This window comes from Oryza brachyantha, chromosome 2, assembly GCF_000231095.2.
Source record: "Oryza brachyantha chromosome 2, ObraRS2, whole genome shotgun sequence".
In the NCBI taxonomy this organism is placed as follows: domain Eukaryota; kingdom Viridiplantae; phylum Streptophyta; class Magnoliopsida; order Poales; family Poaceae; genus Oryza; species Oryza brachyantha.
In genome coordinates this window covers 15,631,397-15,648,331 of record NC_023164.2, presented here as the reverse complement: position 1 = coordinate 15,648,331, position 16,935 = coordinate 15,631,397, and the positions used below count along the sequence as shown (strand labels likewise).

The following is a 16,935-nucleotide window of genomic DNA, read 5'->3' as shown; positions in this document are numbered from 1 at the left end:
GACGGAGGGAGTAACATGCATAGTAATAGGTTATATTATATCTATATTAGTTTTTATTATTTGGAGATGGAGAAAGTATATAATTCTCATTTCTTTTGTGGAGGGGACTAATGATACCATGAAGAGACAGTTGTTGGATCATGAATTCATGATGCACTGCTTTGTACCGTTGGCTGCAGTAGTCAGTACTCAGTAGTGTGCAAATATATATTTATTTTGTTTTCAGAGGGGGCAGAAATAATAATTGAATCATTCCATTCCATAGTCCATGCATGATAAAAGTGCTCATCCGGCGCCCTGTGATATAATTGATGGCCTGAAGGACTGTTGGCTTTTTATTAGATGGATTCTGGTAGGTATCAGTTGTTTTTGCTGACTAATCACTGACTGATTGAATTGGATTTCCATGAGTAGTTTCTTTAAGGCTATATTACAGATGTAATGTATGGATCATATATCAAGTGTTTTCAAGTTTTATCAGGTGATAAGGTTTTTGACATGAACTGATTACTGCATTGTGACAGGCACTCAATGTACATTCCCCAGAACGATCAGAACAAGGTAATGTGACAGGCAACATCTCTAGTGCAGGATTTCTTTTCATGATCGTTGCGTATACTATTTGTTCCCCCCTGACCATTGCACTCTTGCAAATGTCATGCAGGCGTCACCCTTCTCAAGCCATATATGCACCTTGACCATAGGCAGCCATTATATACAACACGAGGGCCAGCAAGTTGCACATTTTTGTGTGAATTTTTCTGGACCTGTGACAAAAGTACAAGCAGGGCATCACTTGAAGACGGAGCAACCCAGATGTTCTCCTCCTACTGTACATTGCTGCATCAAAGGGATACAGCAATCATTCCAAATTATTCATAAATCAACTAGGAAAAAAAATAATTATCTGTCCTGGCAGGCACAATAATTATCAGGAGGATCACCTCACCTGTGAAGAAGAGATCACCATGAGGATTTAACTAGAAAATGCCCAGTTGGTGAAAAGACTCATGCCAGCAAGTTGCATCAATCTCTCAAGTGGCAAGACCCCCGCCTCCCATCTTTCTTGGTAGAAAGCATGACAATCTCATAATGAGCATTTCTGAACAGATCCATGATCAAAGTAAACTGTGGTTCAATCAATCCCCATTGGTTTCAGAAAAAAAGAAGATCAGATGTTAGTGAAACTATAACCATATATATATATATATATACACATACATACTTGCCAGGCCACTCAGTAAACACCTCAATCAGCTGCTTACCTAATCCTAGCTAGCAGCATGCAAGAAGATGCTTATCTTGATGATGAGATTAACCAAATGAAATCATGAGGGCTGAATCTTCCAGGAACTCTCGGCTCCTCTGTGCTCCCAGGAAATGATATGGTGGCCTCATCATTCCACGGTGCGTAGGCACCCCCCCTCGCTGTCGCTCGCACAGTTTCTTTGAGGCCTATCTTTCTCTCTGGATCTCTTTAGGTTTTTTTTTTCTTTCTGGCTTTGGCTTTATCTTTTGGGGTCTCATGCATGCTGTGCTTCTTTGTGGCAGGGCATGTCCGCCACTGGAGGCATTGCCATTGCCATTGCCAGCACACGTGAGGCAAACCTAACTCCCCCCTGAGGGGGTGGGCCCCACCTGTCATGCAGGGTGTGGATGGGATGGGCCCACCTGGTGGTGGTGACGTCCTGCTGACGCAGTTCGGTCGAGGTGAGCACATTGGCCAAGGCTCGGCCCCACGTGCATGCGCACGCGCGTGCATGCAGCAGCTGTGTATGTATGCACACTGCTGCTCTTGAAGATGGCACATAGTATCACTTGATCATTTCAAGCCTCAGGGTGATGTTGCCAGTCTTGACTTGAAAAACCCAACCCAACCCAAACCTTGTGGTGCTGATTGGCTTTGCAGCTGCGGAACATGATGGTGGCGAGGCGATCCATTGATCTTGTGTGGTTGTGTCTTGTGTGTTTTTGCAGGATGCAGCAGTAAATTCTTCTTTCTGGGGTGAGCAAGATTGCACTGCACTCACTGCGGCTGCACATTGGTAGCAGTCGTCAATACAAGGTTGCAATTACCATCTGATTTGATCAAGTGGAGCAAAAGGTAGCTGGCACACAACTTGGATACTGCTGCTCGTGGTGAAGGTTGATGTATGTCAGAATCAGATACGGGTCACCCTCCCTGGTGAAGAGAAAGAGTCATGCATACGAAGGCCACATTCTGGCAATTGCACTTAAAAGAGCTCTTTTCACCATCCATCCGTGATCCATCCATTCATCGATGCGATATGCGGCGGCACACAATGCGCCGTGCATCTCCGCCTCGTCGGATAGGGCGGGGAAGGGATAGAGACGCATGGATGATACCTTGTGACAGTGTGCAGGCTGCTGCAGCCTTCCACCTCCACCACCACCGGCGGCGAGCCGAAGGAGTCGAGAACTTGGTGGTGGCGCTGCCTGCCTGAATTCCTGAGAAATGGTGGTGGCGCCAATTGGGTGGAGAACGAGCGAACGAGAGAGACTGCCTTTCTCCTGTTGCCCCTCGCAGAGCCAAAGGCTCTCATCCCTCCTGGTTTTACTAGCTACTGCGTGTCTACATCACCTGTGACGCATGCCATTCTCTGCACTGCTCTGCACTTTGTAAATTACTTTGCTGCTGTTACCACGGCCACATATGCTTTTGCAGACTTGTTGCATTGGAGAGGGAATGTAACCCCTATGCTGCCATTCGCTAGTGCATCATATTCTGGACCTTGTTCTTGTTTCTTGTCTCTTGCGTGCATGGTGTCCTTGCATCATCATCATCATCTCCATAGCCTTTGCTGCTGCTGCTTCAAATGGTTGCAATACTCCGCTCCACTGCCAGTCACCACGCAATGGTAAAGCTCCACTGCCCACTAGTAAGTTTATTTCAGTACTACTATCCTGCAACGCACGCGCAAGATGTGCCAAGCATATTGTTGTTATCTGCTAGATGGGCCATCCTCATGCGGCGCTTGATATTCAGCACTCTCATGCAGATTTTCTTTTTGTCGCCTTCTGCAAATGCCTTCTGATGGATGAAGGAGAGTTGAAGGTATACTCCAAAGTATCTTTTGCAAATCATGAGAGTCAATTGACAGTCTGGACCTGGATTGATGGACTGAACAATCATGTAGCATTCCATTGATAGAATGAAGTAGACATATAAATGCCTTCATGCTTGACAATTGCCAATCGGCGGTGACATGGGTTTCAACTATGATTTGAATCATCCATTGCAAAATTCAATGAATTTTTCCACACAAAATAATATATGTACTCTGAACGTTCACTGACACATTACAAACAGCCAGAAGCTCAAGGCTTTATCCTACTACCTTCCAAAATCCCAACATAGGATCATCATGCCAAATATTGGAAGCCGACACATCAGTTGCAGATGAGGAAAAAAACTGACTCTGAATTTTGACACATCAGTTTCAGAGGAAAAAGGCCGACTCTGAATTTGATTCTGATATTGAGCTGGATAGGACAGCTGCAAGCAGCAACCTGTGCTGCAGAATGATCCAAAGTTCTGGGTTGCCATTTTGTCCCCTCAGTAGTCATCTTCATGCGAAAATTTGATCATTCAGCATGCCAAATTCCAAATGGATCAAAATCGTGTGAGTTCATCTGTGACTGCAGCATGGAAGACGCACAATAACAAAAATTCTGGATCCTGACATTCCCCTTGCATCTTCCTTCAAACACACAGCCAAATCAAAGATGTTGAAGGCAAAGGAGTGGACTCCACCTCACATGCCGGAGACCAATGGCCTAGTTCTTGCAAGCTAGAGCAATTGTTTCATGCCAGGGAATCAGGGATGTATCTTTCAGCACAAAGCAAGCTCGCCCTTCTTGTCCTCAACAGGATCCCCCGCAATGAGCATATGATGAAAAAGCTTGTCCAACATCTCATATATCTCATTTGCCTCACAGTGAGACGTGTCATCAGCAATGAACATGTGTTTTGCTCTCTGCACCTCTATCCAACTATAAGCCTGGTCCTTCCTCAATCCTTTCCCCTTCATAAGAGCTCTTACCTGCCGTGCATCATCCCACTGTCCTGCTGCTGAGTATATGTTTGATAACATGACGTACCGACCACTGTTCTCAGGCTCCAACTGGAATAGTGCCTCAGCAACTTCTTCCGCAATCTCGATGTTGCCATGAACCTGGCATGCACTAAGGAGGGCCCCCCATGATCCAGTTGTACCCAGACCGATCTTGGAGGACAAGCCTTTGATGAACTCGCTTGCTTCTTCCAGCCGGCGATTACGACCAAGAGCATCTATGTAGGCAGCATAGTGTTCAGCTCTTGGTTCAACACCATGGTCCTGCATTGATTCAAGAATTCGGCGGCCATCAGAGACTAGACCAGCATGGCTACAAGCTGTGAGGACAGCGAGAAAAGTGACATAGGTTGGCTGTACTTCAGCTTTAAGCATCCTCTCAAACACAGCAAGTGACTGCTTTCCCTGGCCATTGTGTGAGAACCCTGTCACCATGGAGTTCCAAGAGATGATGTCCCTCTCAGGCATCCTATCAAACGTTGCCATTGCCGCTACCATGTTACCGCACTTGGAGTACATGTCAATGAGGGCATTGTGGATGAAAATGTTGAAAGGGTTGGAACCAATGCACCTGCGCAATATGAAGCCATGCATTTCCTTACCTCGGGCGACAAGCCCAAGCTTCGCGCACACACTCAGACATGACACAAGGGCAAACGGGGTTGGCACCACCCCCTCCCCCACCATCCGTTCAAAAAGCTCCAGAGCAAGCTCCTCCTCCCCATTCTGCTCATGCCCAGAGATGAGTGCTGTCCATGCAATGGCGTCCTGCTCAGGCATCATTTCGAACACCTGCACTGCCTCATCAAGCATGCTTCCCCGGCAATACCCTGCAATCATCGATGTCCAGGAGACTGAGTCACGGATGGTCATCTGGTCGAACACCTTCCTTGCATCCTCCACCCTCCCGGCCTTGCTGTAGGCATCCACAATTGCATTGGCCATGATGACAGTCACATCCATGCCTGATACCACCACCGCGCCATGCACCTCGCGGAGCGGCCTCGCATCCCCGAGCCCCGCGCATGCGCTCGCAGCGCTGACCACCGTGAACCGGTCGATGGCCACCTGCTGCTGCCCCAGGCTCCTGTCCCTAACCAGCCGAGCAAACACGCGGAGCGCCTCCGCTTCGCGGCCGTGTCGCGCGAGCGACGAGATGACGGTGTTGTAGGAGACGACGTTGCGGGTGGCGGGCGGCATTTCGTCGAGCAGGCCGAGGGCGTCGGGGAGGGAGCCGCGGCGCCGGGCCAGCGCCGCGAGGAGGGAGTTGTACGAGTGCGCGTTCTTGTGCGGGAGGTCGGCGAAGGCGGCGAGGGAGGCGGCCGGGCAGGGGAGCAGCGCGTAGAGCGCGACGAGGCGGTTGGAGAGTAGGGTGTGGTGGGTGAGCGCCGTCTTGACGAGGAGCGCGTGCGCCGCGGGGCCGAGGCGGCGCACGTCGCCCGCGGAGATCGCGCGCTCCAGGAGGGGCAGCACCGCCTCGACGGTCATGGCGGCCGCCGCCGACACCGGCGGCCATGGCGGAGCGAGAAGGCGGCGCATGCGTTTGCAACGAGCCGCCACGACGATCCATAAGCTGAAGCCCCACTACTGGGCCGTGGGCCGTCGAAGCAGCCAAAAAGCCTTTTATTAGAAGTGGGCCGAGGAGAGCCTTCTCGTCTCGCTTCTTCCTCTTCGCGTCGCCGGCGCTGACGCGGGCGCCGCCTTCTCCGGTGAAAACCCTACCTGCCGCCGCCCCCATCCCGGCCGCGAGCGCCGGGTGGCCGGTACTAGCTGCTGCCGAGCATGGTGTTCGGGCAGGTGGTGATCGGGCCGCCGGGCTCCGGCAAGACCACCTACTGCAACGGCATGTCCCAGTTCCTCTCCCTCGTCGGCAGGTAAAAACCCGCCTGCTTCTGCTGCTCCAACCTTCGCCGGCTCTCTCCGTCGCAAGCTGCTACGTTCGGGGCTCGGGGCTCCGCCGCTCCGGCTGCTAGGTGTTTGTCCAAATGCTTGGCTGGCCTTCTCTGCGTTCTGTTGGGTGCAGAACTGAAGCAGTTTATTGCTTACTGCCTCGTAGTGAGCTTTGCTATGCAATTCAGTTAGGTGTTTTGAAAAAGCAAGAACTAGGTGGATAGGTTCAAATTATAGGTAGATTTCGAATTGATCGTGCCGGCTTTGTGATTATAAAGTGATAAGGTTGGGAGAGTGAGGCGAGGTGGATAATTTCAAGTTTGGAGGCATCACCCCATGGAGCTTGCTCATGGGAGAGCTCCCCTACCTGCAATTGTGCTAGATGTTTTCCTTTCTAACTGTTGTGCTTCACTGCCGTGTTGCAGGAAAGTCGCGGTTATCAATCTTGATCCTGCGAATGATGCGTTGCCGTATCCTCTGCTATCTGAGCTCTGAAATGCTCCATCTTGCTGTATTTATCGTGTATTTCACTTGTTGGCTTGGTGTTCTGCACTTACAGCTGAAATGTATCCTTGACTGCGGTAATTTAGATATGAATGTTCCATCAATATTGAGGACCTCATAAAACTCAGTGATGTCATGGCTGAGCATTCGCTTGGTCCAAATGGAGGTTTCGCCCCATACCCCATTGATAAGGAATCACGCCTGCTAGTTTCGTACATGTCACTTATGCTGCGCTGTTGAAATTTGTGTTAGGCCTTGTGTATTGCATGGATTACTTGGAGAAGAATATTGATTGGCTTGAGGAGAAGTTGAAACCTCTTATTGAAGGTCAGTACAGGTGGCTTTCTTCTCCAACAAAACCATATCCTTGAGCTGCATCCTTGAAGATCCATAAAATCGAGATATCCTATGAGAGTCATGGATATTGATCCCATATTTGATAAAAACATAATTTACCATGGTGCATTTAGAGAAAAATTCATAATGTGTAATCCTCCTTATTAAAATGGTTTACCCACCACTGTTTGGTCTAAACCTTTTGCAGTTTTAGAAAGGATTCAATTAAAATTATAAATTTCGAACAATTAGGGATCATGGGCTGCACTATTAAGAATTGTGTTTCAGATGTTACAATGCACAATTTTTGTTTATTCGGCTATTTCTGACAGATCATAGTAGAGAGTTACTACAATGCCTAGACAAATACTGCTCAAAGATCATGATTTTTCTGTGTGACCATTCTCAAGGGTGATGTATTATGCAGATCACTATCTCTTATTTGATTTCCCGGGTCAAGTGGAACTTTTTTTCCTGCACTCAAATGCTAGGAGTGTTATCAACAAACTTATCAAAAAGCTAAACTTGCGGGTACTATCTGTGCTCAATCCTGTTCTAGAGTTCCTTGATTATCTATTGAATTGCATTACCCACAAATTTTCTTGGTTTTCTACAGCTGACTGCTGTGCACCTTATTGATGCTCATTTATGCTGTGATCCTGGGAAGTATGTGAGTGCTTTGCTTCTTTCACTGTCAACAATGCTACATTTGGAGCTACCGCACATCAATGTGTTGTCAAAGATTGACCTCATTGAAAACTATGGAAGCTTAGGTACGTGCTTTGTGTACTGCAGAATTTAGTTGATTACATGTTTATATTTACTCATCTTTTTGGTTGGCAGCATTCAACCTCGACTTCTACACTGATGTCGAGGATCTCTCTTATTTGCAACGTCATCTTGATCAAGATCCTCGTTCTGCCAAGTACAGGTAAGTTTTCAGAACACCTAACTTTACTGCCTCGACAAGCGATGCATGTAGTCCATGTTGCATTGCACTTGTTGAAACCTTTGAGATTGATCGAATATGACATAATTGAAAAGGTATCGCCAGTTCTCTTGGGAATTTATTAATGTGCATGCAGTAGCAGTATCTTCTTGTCCATTTCTTCGTTTATTGAGAATAAATTTTAAGTTGCCACTATTTACTTGTGCAAAAAACTAATCTTGATGCTCAACCTATTCAATTTTAAGAATTTGAACTGAGGTAACGTTGGAAAACAAAACACAGAAGTTGTGGATGCATCTAACGGATTGCTAGAGAATCATCCTAAATCAATTTTGTCAGTTAATGTTGCAGTATAACCTGTTATGAAGTGAACCAGGGAATCATTTAATCATTGAAACCAAAATCTGCAATGTTGTTGGTCTTATGCTTAGATTTCATTTTGTAATTATTTTTATTGCTTGAGTTATTTCTTTTTTCATTTTGGTTCAATCTTCTAAAAGGAAACTTACCAAGGAGCTATGTGATGTGATTGATGATTTTGGCTTGGTCAATTTTACAACTTTGGACATCCAGGTCATTATCGGAAAGATTCAGTTATTTCAATTAAGATCCCTGTCAACCTGGTCTTACATGTTATTTTTGCCTCTAGGACAAGGAAAGTGTCGGCAATCTTGTGAAGTTGATTGACAAAAGCAATGGCTATATATTTTCTTCTATAGACAGCAGTGTCGTTGAGTTCAGCAAAATAGCAGCGGCACCACTTGACTGGGATTACTACAGATATCCTTTAACTGTCTCTTCTAGCAACTTTTCAAACAAACCTCTCAATTGTCGTACACCTTCTATGTTATCTTCAATGTTCTAGAAATTACATTATTCAAATCACTCCCTCTGGCTCGTACAGGCATAAATTATTACAGTATGGAACAGTATTAGAGCACCCTGCAGTTGATGACGTTACATATCATTCTAGCAAATTTATGACTGCGCAACTTGCCAACTTTCACATGCAACTAGTATCGTTTGTGGTAACTTTGATGTTCCAGAACCAGATGTACATTTACAAACTGCTGGGGTTATACACTACAGGGTGACATATGATCCTTTATTAGCAGGCATTATCCTTAGATACTGCTTTACTTATCTTTCTTGTCCACATGAAATACATCAAACCATGTTATTAATCTCCCCATTTACCTTTGCATTCTCTTTTTCCTTGACATGTGGCTACAACAGCAGAGGTGCAGGAGAAGTACATGAAAGACGATGAATTCGTGCAAGAGACAAGCAAGATGCAATGAAACCAGATTTTTCCTTTTTTTCTTCTGGAATCCCTTGTACTTACAACAGACCATAGTTTTCCCATGGTGGCCCTCACAAGTGGAAAGTAGGGAACAACACATGTTGTGGCATTCTTGATGAGTTAGTATACTACACTGGAACAACTGAGACATGTATTTACCAGAACAATGCTACTTATGTCTGGGCACATGTATCCCAGCTGTAGATGTTGGCTGACTTGTTGTGCCATGTGTAGGAGTTGTAAACTCTGTATTTGTGCTGCTGATCCAATCCAAGTCAGATTTAAGGGTGTAAGTGGACCGGTCCATGAACCCGCTTATAGAGTATCCACTTAATTGGCATATAAATGTGTTTGCGAGTCGCCCACTTACACCCCTAGTCGGATTTGCTATCGTCATTTGCCACACTATACAATTCTCTATCTACATGCAAGCAGTTTGGACACCCATTGTTTTGCTTAAGTTTATAAACTAAATTTTAAATTTTAATTTTAGAGTTGATTTTTGTATTTTTCCACCGCAGTTTATTTTTGAACATTTGCTTTTGAATCGTTAATCATACGTGTAAAAGTTTTATCTCTGAATCATTTTGTTCGCTAATAAAACGTAAGTATAAAGTATAAACGGATCGATCGAGCAATTTGTCAGCTCTGGCATGAGATGATTTTTTTTTTCTGACCGGCGTGCGGTTTTTTTGAAATGGAAAGCTTGGATCGGCCATCGCCTCAGGCCACGTGGCGGCGTTGACGAGAATCAATCCCAGTGGGGAGAGCACGATCGCCGTCAAAATCTGCCTCCTTCCCCTCGCTTGGATGGATCGCGTGCTCTCTTCTCCGGCGATGGCGAGCTCCATGGCGTTTCCGCTTCTGCTGCTGCTGCTCTCGTCGGCGTGGTGCGCTTACTCGGAAGCGGAGGCGGAGGCGGTGCTGACGCTGGACGCCGGCAACTTCACGGAGGTGGTGGAGGCGCACGACTTCATCGTCGTCGAGTTCTACGCCCCATGGTACGTACGGCACATGCCACCGCCCCGCCCAACGTCTCAGTCTCACCGCCGGCAGGCGGCGATGCAATGCGCCTGAGCTGCGTCCTCCTCCTCCTCCTCCTCGCAGGTGTGGCCACTGCAAGCAGCTCGCTCCGGAGTACGAGGAGGCCGCCGCCGTCCTGCGCGCGCTCGAGCACGACCCGCCGATCGTCCTCGCCAAGGTCGACGCCAGCGCCGACGGGAACAAGGGCCTCGCCGCCGAGCACCGCGTGCAGGGCTACCCCACCGTCAGGATCCTCCGGGGCCGCGGGGCCAGCTCGCAGGAGTACTCCGGCCCGAGGGACGCCGCCGGCATCGTCGCGTACCTCAAGAGACAGGCCGGCCCGGCCTCCGTCGAGCTCACCGCCTCGCCGCCGCCGGAGGAGCCCATCGGCGCCGACGGCGTGGTCGTCGTGAGTTAAATCCCGTCGTCTTCCTCCCCTCCACCTTCCGCAACGAGGCGATGCATCATGCTATCTACGCTGCTTACCTAACTCCGATCCTCTCGCTGCTGCATGCGCTGCAGGTCGGGGTTTTCCCGGAGCTTAGCGGCGGCGAGTTCGAGAGCTTCATGGCGGTGGCGGAGAAGATGAGAGCCGACTACGAGTTCCGGCACACGACGGACGCCGGCGTCCTCCCGCGAGGTGACCGGACGGCGAGAGGCCCCCTCGTCCGTCTCTTCAAGCCCTTCGATGAGCTCTTCGTTGACTCGCAGGTACACACTCCTATACCATTGCCTGATGAAATGTATTCGAGTCAACTGCAATTGCTCACATTTCTGGACAAGAAACAGTCAGATTCAGAATGCTTCCTTCATTGTCAGGAAATGTGGATGATACTTTTTACAAGTGAGTTGTGATGTTTGTTCTTGTCTTTGTTTTTGTTTTGCAGGATTTTGATAGAGATGCACTGGAGAAGTTTGTCGAGGTTTCTGGTTTCCCTACAGTAGTAACCTTCGACACTAGTCCGATAAACCAGAAATACCTTCTGAAATACTTCGAGAATGCCGGCACCAAAGTAAGCATGGACACTTGGTCAAACCTCTCACTCCGTTTGCCAACGTTTGGTTGTTTACCATGTTGTTTAGGCCATGATGGCATCTGATCTTGTGCACACGATTTTCAATTACTCATGCTTTAGTTTAATCGTGCGCTGCTGGAGTCCCATAGTTGATAACTTTGAGAATGCAGCTCACTTGGTCTGATCATCTGTTCTGTCTGAACCTGGTTGCGCATGCAGGCAATGCTTTTCCTGAGCTTCAGTGATGACAGAGCAGAGGCCTTCAGATCTCAGTTCTACGAAGCTGCAAAGCAATATGGTGCAAGCAACATAAGTTTTCTAATCGGTGATGTCACTGCCTCTCAGGGTGCTTTTCAGGTAATCTTTTTCTTTATCTTAAGAAACTTTGCACAAGGGCAATATCCAATAGTTGTAGTGGCTGATGCCTTTTTAAAAAAAGGAGACTTTTCTGACCACTTTTGAATGCAAAATCTTTGCAGTATTTTGGGCTCAAAGAGAGTGACGTGCCTCTTATTTTCATACTAGCATCGAAGTCGAAGTATATCAAGCCAGCTGTGGAGCCTGAGCAGATCTTGCCCTGGCTGAAGGAATTTACAGTAAGCCAATTTCTTCACTGACGCTATATCCTCATCTCATTCTCTGGGTTATTTAAGCTATTTGCTTTGCAATCTCTCAGAATAAAAAATGGTGTTTGTTTTGCATTGCAGTTCCATTATTTTCTATGAAGTTTAATTAATTCGCTATATGCTTAATGAGTTGCTTCCATTCTCTTCATGCAGGATGGCACATTGGCACCTCATGTCAAGTCAGAGCCAATTCCGGAGGTCAATGATCAGCCTGTTAAAACTGTTGTTGCTGACAATCTTCGCGAGGTGGTTTTCAACTCTGGCAAGAACGGTATGTTCTTGAGTCTTGGCAAGAACTTGCATTAAGATCGCATCATGTTTTAGTGAATACGCATGAGAAAGCATTTCAACCATTCGGCCAATTTGCCTTTTCAATTTCTCAAGAATGAGTTCTATGTCCACCCTCTTTCTTCCTTCCCCTTCTACAGTTCTGCTTGAGTTCTATGCGCCGTGGTGCGGGCATTGTCAAAAGCTGGGCCCGATCTTGGACGAGGTTGCAGTTTCATTGCAAGATGATGAAGACGTCGTCATAGCAAAGATGGTAATCTACCTCTCTCTCATTACCTTGTCCATGATGGCTTGGCTTTGTCAAAAGATGTGACTGAAAATACCATGATAGAATCCATCGACCATCAGATCGGTTCATTTTAAATTCTTTTGCTAGAAAAGCCAGCAGCATCAAATACGCACGTCATGCCTGAAGAAACTCAGAATTTTGGCATTGCCTTTCGATTCAGCAAAATCAGAACACGCGCGCTAATTTTGTGCTGAATTGCAGGATGGCACTGCCAACGACATACCGTCAGATTTCGCGGTGGAGGGGTACCCAAGCATGTATTTGTACACATCTGGTGGGAGCCTCCTGTCCTACGACGGCGGTAGGACAGCTGAGGAGATCATCGGTTTCATCACCAAGAACAAGGGATCCAAGCCTGGGGAAGTCACTGGGAGCGGTGGAACGGTGGAGGAGGAAGCAGCAGCTACGCCTGAACCTGTCAAAGATGAACTGTGATGACCACTTATCAGTGATCCTGGGGGTGCGTATGGAGATCAAATTACTGTACTGTTTCTGACTTTTCTTTATTCGATACTATTAACTTTTGAATTTAAATTTAACCATTCGTTTTATTCAAATAGTTTACATAATTATTAATTATTTTGTTTTATCATCAAGGTACTTTAATTTGTTAATTTGTGTGTATGGTGTATGCACGAAAAGTTCACATGATATGTTCCATCCCTCACGGCCTTTCCTGCACAGCAAGTGCAACATTTATGGTCGATTCTTTTCAAAAATAGATTTTAATCTTGAGGGGATATCCCCCTCTTTTTTATGTAATCCGGCCTAATATCTACAAAAAAAAATCAACAGGATACATTAATCTACAATGTATCACTCCATAAACGTATATATTTAATCTCTATAATTATAAAAAAGAACAAATAAAACTGTCACTAGCATACATATATTCGGATTTTTTTATCCAACTTGTATAAGTCAAATTTTATCTTGCATTGCATATTTATGTGGTGATGTTTCCACATTGATCTATCATGCTTGTGAGTTATGAGCCAAATTTTAAGTTTTTAATCTTTACTTTGGAGTTAATTTTAGGGGTTTTCCATTGTAGCTTATTTTCAGTATTTATTTTTATATACTAAAAACATGTTTATAATTTTTTATTTATAAATTATTTTTTATTTGTAAATATGTTGTTTGGATTTTTTTTTTCTTAGCAAAAAAACCAAACTATGACCCTCTATGTGTTTCGGTATCTCTGCTGCTCCAGACCCAGAGTGGTTGGCGTTAGTTAAATTCTCGTTACACCCATCATCTCCTAACAAAGTAATAAATCATGCGCTACAAATTCTCGTCAAAAGCTATCATCCTAACACATAAGACCCCGATCGTTTCCCATTATGAATTTTGGATTTTCATAGACCCATTCTCCTATCTCTTAAACGATACTTTTCATAAAAATAGAATCTATATAAAAGCTTCTCATCTAATAAATCACACGTTTATACCCTCAAAGCACCTATCCAAAATATCAAATAATCATTCCATCGTAGCGTGAGGCCCCCTGCACGAAGGTTGGTGGTGATGAGAGCAAGTACAATAGTAGACTATAGATGGGCTATAAATATATTTTAAAGAAAACAGAGAGAAAAGAAAGAACGGTTGGCTATTAATTTATAACTAGCTACAACACGGGCTTTAAGACGCTTAGTGTGTGATATGTGAGACCATATATCAACGTTTTATAGATAACTATTGTATAAATTGGCTATTAGATCGGCTATAAATAAATTGGAGCCGGTAACTGACTGCTTGCTCTGAGAGCGAGAGCGGAGAGAATCAAAACGTACGCGCAGCTCCGCTGTTGCAATCAGGTTGGTCGTTGGCTGTCCCTTGCCCTTTTCTCTCCTCTCCCTCTCTCTCTGCTGATCTGCCGTCTTTTGGACGAGTGCATCTCTGCATGCGAGCTAGCACCACCAGCAGCGGCAGCAGCAGCAGACGCTTTGCACTCGCAGCTCAGCTCAGCTCTCTCCCTTTCCATCTCCACTACTTCTCGCTTTCCAATTCTCCACGTCATACAGGAGCATCACGAGTGATAATAGTAGTAGCTAATTGCATTGTCTGGTTGAGCTATCTGCCACCTAATTAGGACCAATGGTCCGGCCGCTTTTTATTAATTACGGCAAGTACTGCGTGTCTGTATTTACAGATTTACTATCTTACCTTTGTCATAAGTAATATGTAAGACTTTCGAACGTTATCTAGATTTATATTTGATGTTAATAAATCTAGACATATATATAAATTATACATATTCATTAAAAACAAGGCTAAAAAAATCTTACGAGATGAAACAAAGGCAATAAGTAATAATTAGTGTTAGGTCCAATGTCCATATATGTATATTCACACCAAAGATAAGATGCTATCTTTGTTTGACCTTGCATGTTTACGGATGAAGAAAAAGAAATTTAAACTGAATTCAATTCAAATCCTGATATTTGACTATGCACGCTGTGCATTTAATTTTGAAAAGGGGAAAGAAAACACTGGAGCTGCAGATATTTGCACGTAATTACACACGAAATGGGGTTATTAATTAGTTTACTCTTGCTGCGAATCCGCGATCATTTCGGCCGCGCTAGCTGGCCAATCATGGTCATGGCACGTAGATGCTCCCGTGGCGGCGGCGGTGGTGGTGTTGGCACGGCGGCGGCGACGACTTGTCGACGGCGAAGAGCTTCCGGAAGAGCCGCAGCAGTAGCTCCCACCCGGTCGCCCTGCTCCGGCCGCCGCCACGGCCACGGCCGCCGTAGAATTGCCCCACGGCGCCAGCACGCGAGGACGCCCTCAGCATCGTCGGCGCGCACCCGTACAGCCCTCCCCCTGGGGACGACGACGTCTCCTCCTCGTCCGCCGGCGGCGGTGAGTGGCGGCCGTCGTTGTCAGCTAACGACGGCGCCCCGGTCCCAGCCGCCCCTCCGCTGCCCGCGCGCTGCAGGCGCCGCAGCTGCAGGAGGAGCTCGTCGTTGAAGTCCTCCCACAGCAGGTCCATCCTCTCCTCGCCGGCGGCCGCGCGCTCGTGCTCCCACAGCATGTCCATCCGCTCCTCCTCCCCCTCCCCCACCTCGCCGCGCCGTGCCGCCACACGACCGCTGCTCCCGCCCGACGCCGCTGGCGCGTCCTCCTCCTCCGCCGTGCCGGACGACGACGACGAGGAATTAGACGAGAATGGCCAGAGAGCAGCAGCAGTAGCAGCAGTGGAGGCGGCGCTGGGAAGCCGCGGCCAGAGGAGGCCGAGGCCGAGGCCGTCCTCCTGGCAGCTCCGTGGCAGCGCTGCCGCCGCCGCCGGAAACGTGAAGTCGTCGTCCTCCTCCTCCATGGACGAAGTGAAGTGCGTTGCACTAATACCAGTGCGCGCGCGAGCGAAGTAGTATAGTGAAGTGATAAGGTGTAGTGTGGACGCGGTTGGGTTTTGGTTTTGGGTTTGTGTAGCTGGGGTGGCGAGTGACAGGTAGCTTAAGACTATAGTCATTTAATAGTCAATTCACATATAGTTATCTCTAAAACATTAATACATGATCTTATATATCATACACATATTTTGTCTTGTAGCCCGTGTGTAACTGGCTACAAATTAGTAGCACACTTCTCTTCTCTCTCCCCTCTTATCTTTTTTAAAAAAATATGTTTATAACTAACTTATAGTATACAATTGTACCTGCTCTAACGCAAGTAATGCTAGGATTTGGATGGTAGTTAGGGGGGAATAGTATAGTACCGATGTATCGTTCACCGCATTCCAGGAAAAGAATCAAAACACAGTACAACGGCTGCGTTATCTTGACGACAAAAGATGAAAAATTATCTGATTTCTAATAGCTATGTAACTATTTAATAATGTAAAGAATGAAGCTAATTTATATATAAAGTTGAAATAACTCTAGAGATTAAGACGGTTGTATTTTAAGATTTGCGAAGTCGTTTCAACCATCAACTAGTACTCGTCCACCACTAAGGTTGTGTTCGGTAGGGATGGATAAGTTAACTTATCCTCAGTATGGAAAATATGTTAATAGATTAGTATATAATTAATTAATTATTAATTATTAAAAAAATATAATTTAGATTAATATAATTTTTTAAAACAACTTTCCTATAGAAAATTTTTAAAAAAATACACCGTTTAACAGTTCGGGAAGCGTGCGCGCGGAAAACAAGGGGATAAGTTAACTAGCAGCAACTATCGAACGTGACCTAAGAAGGTTATTATTTCGTTTATTTAAGAAAGAAACTAAACAACGTATTTACAACATAAAATAATTAGTGAATAAAACATTTCTACATGTTCTTAATGATAAAAAGTAAAGGTTGAAAAATAAACTACGATAAAAAACTCTAGAATTAAAAATTGAAAATTTGGCTTATAAGTATAAATGAAAAGATGATACTGAAACAAATAACAGTGAACGCGAGCATGCCTAATCGAATATAGGACTTGAACCGGGATGGATAGGTTTTGTCACACGAAACCTACTCTATCTATTCACAATGGGTTTTTGTCTAGATTTCCACTTATGCAAATACATCTCGACATATATATAAACTATACACTCTCTATTTTTTATTTGACGGCGTTAACTTTTGTATATATATTTGACTATTCGTTTGTAA

The 16,935-nt window shown here is 45.7% G+C and overlaps 4 protein-coding genes across 8 annotated transcripts; 2 read left to right on the top strand and 2 right to left on the bottom strand.

The window, feature by feature from the left end:
• Positions 1 to 282: 282 nt before the first annotated feature.
• On the bottom strand, positions 283 to 5,633 carry LOC102720682 (pentatricopeptide repeat-containing protein At2g13600-like). Of its 5 annotated transcripts, XM_040521472.1 has the most exons (4): positions 2,368 to 5,633; positions 1,266 to 2,182; positions 950 to 1,128; positions 283 to 840 (listed from the first exon to the last, which is right to left on the bottom strand). In XM_040521472.1, the coding sequence occupies exon 1, from the start codon at positions 5,631 to 5,633 to the stop codon at positions 3,855 to 3,857; it is 1,779 nt and encodes a 592-aa protein (XP_040377406.1). In that variant the 3' UTR covers positions 283 to 840; positions 950 to 1,128; positions 1,266 to 2,182; positions 2,368 to 3,854. The 5 variants fall into 5 exon arrangements, with proteins under 5 accessions (XP_040377406.1, XP_006648732.2, XP_040377408.1 ...); XM_006648669.3 differs by having other exon boundaries at positions 1,266 to 5,633; XM_040521474.1 differs by having other exon boundaries at positions 283 to 830; positions 1,266 to 5,633.
• Positions 5,634 to 5,756: 123 nt separating this feature from the next.
• Positions 5,757 to 9,516, top strand: LOC102715542 (GPN-loop GTPase QQT1). The gene is made up of 10 exons (XM_006647308.3): positions 5,757 to 5,968; positions 6,410 to 6,454; positions 6,575 to 6,654; positions 6,741 to 6,815; positions 7,252 to 7,355; positions 7,441 to 7,597; positions 7,668 to 7,755; positions 8,274 to 8,346; positions 8,423 to 8,553; positions 9,005 to 9,516. The coding sequence occupies exons 1-10, from the start codon at positions 5,877 to 5,879 to the stop codon at positions 9,072 to 9,074; spliced, it is 915 nt and encodes a 304-aa protein (XP_006647371.1). The 5' UTR covers positions 5,757 to 5,876; the 3' UTR covers positions 9,075 to 9,516.
• Positions 9,517 to 9,886: 370 nt separating this feature from the next.
• On the top strand, positions 9,887 to 12,909 carry LOC102720406 (protein disulfide isomerase-like 1-3). The gene is made up of 9 exons (XM_040520617.1): positions 9,887 to 10,077; positions 10,184 to 10,508; positions 10,622 to 10,810; positions 10,987 to 11,112; positions 11,335 to 11,472; positions 11,595 to 11,711; positions 11,895 to 12,012; positions 12,170 to 12,282; positions 12,520 to 12,909. Exons 1-9 carry the CDS (start codon positions 9,887 to 9,889, stop codon positions 12,751 to 12,753), a joined length of 1,551 nt encoding a protein of 516 aa, XP_040376551.1. The 3' UTR covers positions 12,754 to 12,909.
• A 1,716-nt stretch (positions 12,910 to 14,625) lies between these two features.
• LOC102720120 lies at positions 14,626 to 15,726 on the bottom strand. The gene has a single exon (XM_040521200.1). It carries the CDS (start codon positions 15,641 to 15,643, stop codon positions 14,921 to 14,923), a length of 723 nt encoding a protein of 240 aa, XP_040377134.1. The 5' UTR covers positions 15,644 to 15,726; the 3' UTR covers positions 14,626 to 14,920.
• Positions 15,727 to 16,935: the final 1,209 nt, after the last annotated feature.

Coding starts and splice junctions, on each gene's coding strand:
- LOC102720682 (XM_006648669.3), bottom strand. CDS start 5,633: ATGCGCCGCCTTCTCGCTCCGCCATGGCCGCCGGTGTCGGCGGCGGCC.
- LOC102715542 (XM_006647308.3), top strand. CDS start 5,877: ATGGTGTTCGGGCAGGTGGTGATCGGGCCGCCGGGCTCCGGCAAGACC. Junction 6,816..7,251: donor GTTGAAACCTCTTATTGAAG/GTCAGTACAGGT, acceptor TGTATTATGCAG/ATCACTATCTCTTATTTGAT. Junction 8,554..9,004: donor CTTGACTGGGATTACTACAG/ATATCCTTTAAC, acceptor ACATGTGGCTAC/AACAGCAGAGGTGCAGGAGA.
- LOC102720406 (XM_040520617.1), top strand. CDS start 9,887: ATGGATCGCGTGCTCTCTTCTCCGGCGATGGCGAGCTCCATGGCGTTT. Junction 10,078..10,183: donor GTCGAGTTCTACGCCCCATG/GTACGTACGGCA, acceptor TCCTCCTCGCAG/GTGTGGCCACTGCAAGCAGC. Junction 10,811..10,986: donor AGCTCTTCGTTGACTCGCAG/GTACACACTCCT, acceptor TTTGTTTTGCAG/GATTTTGATAGAGATGCACT.
- LOC102720120 (XM_040521200.1), bottom strand. CDS start 15,643: ATGGAGGAGGAGGACGACGACTTCACGTTTCCGGCGGCGGCGGCAGCG.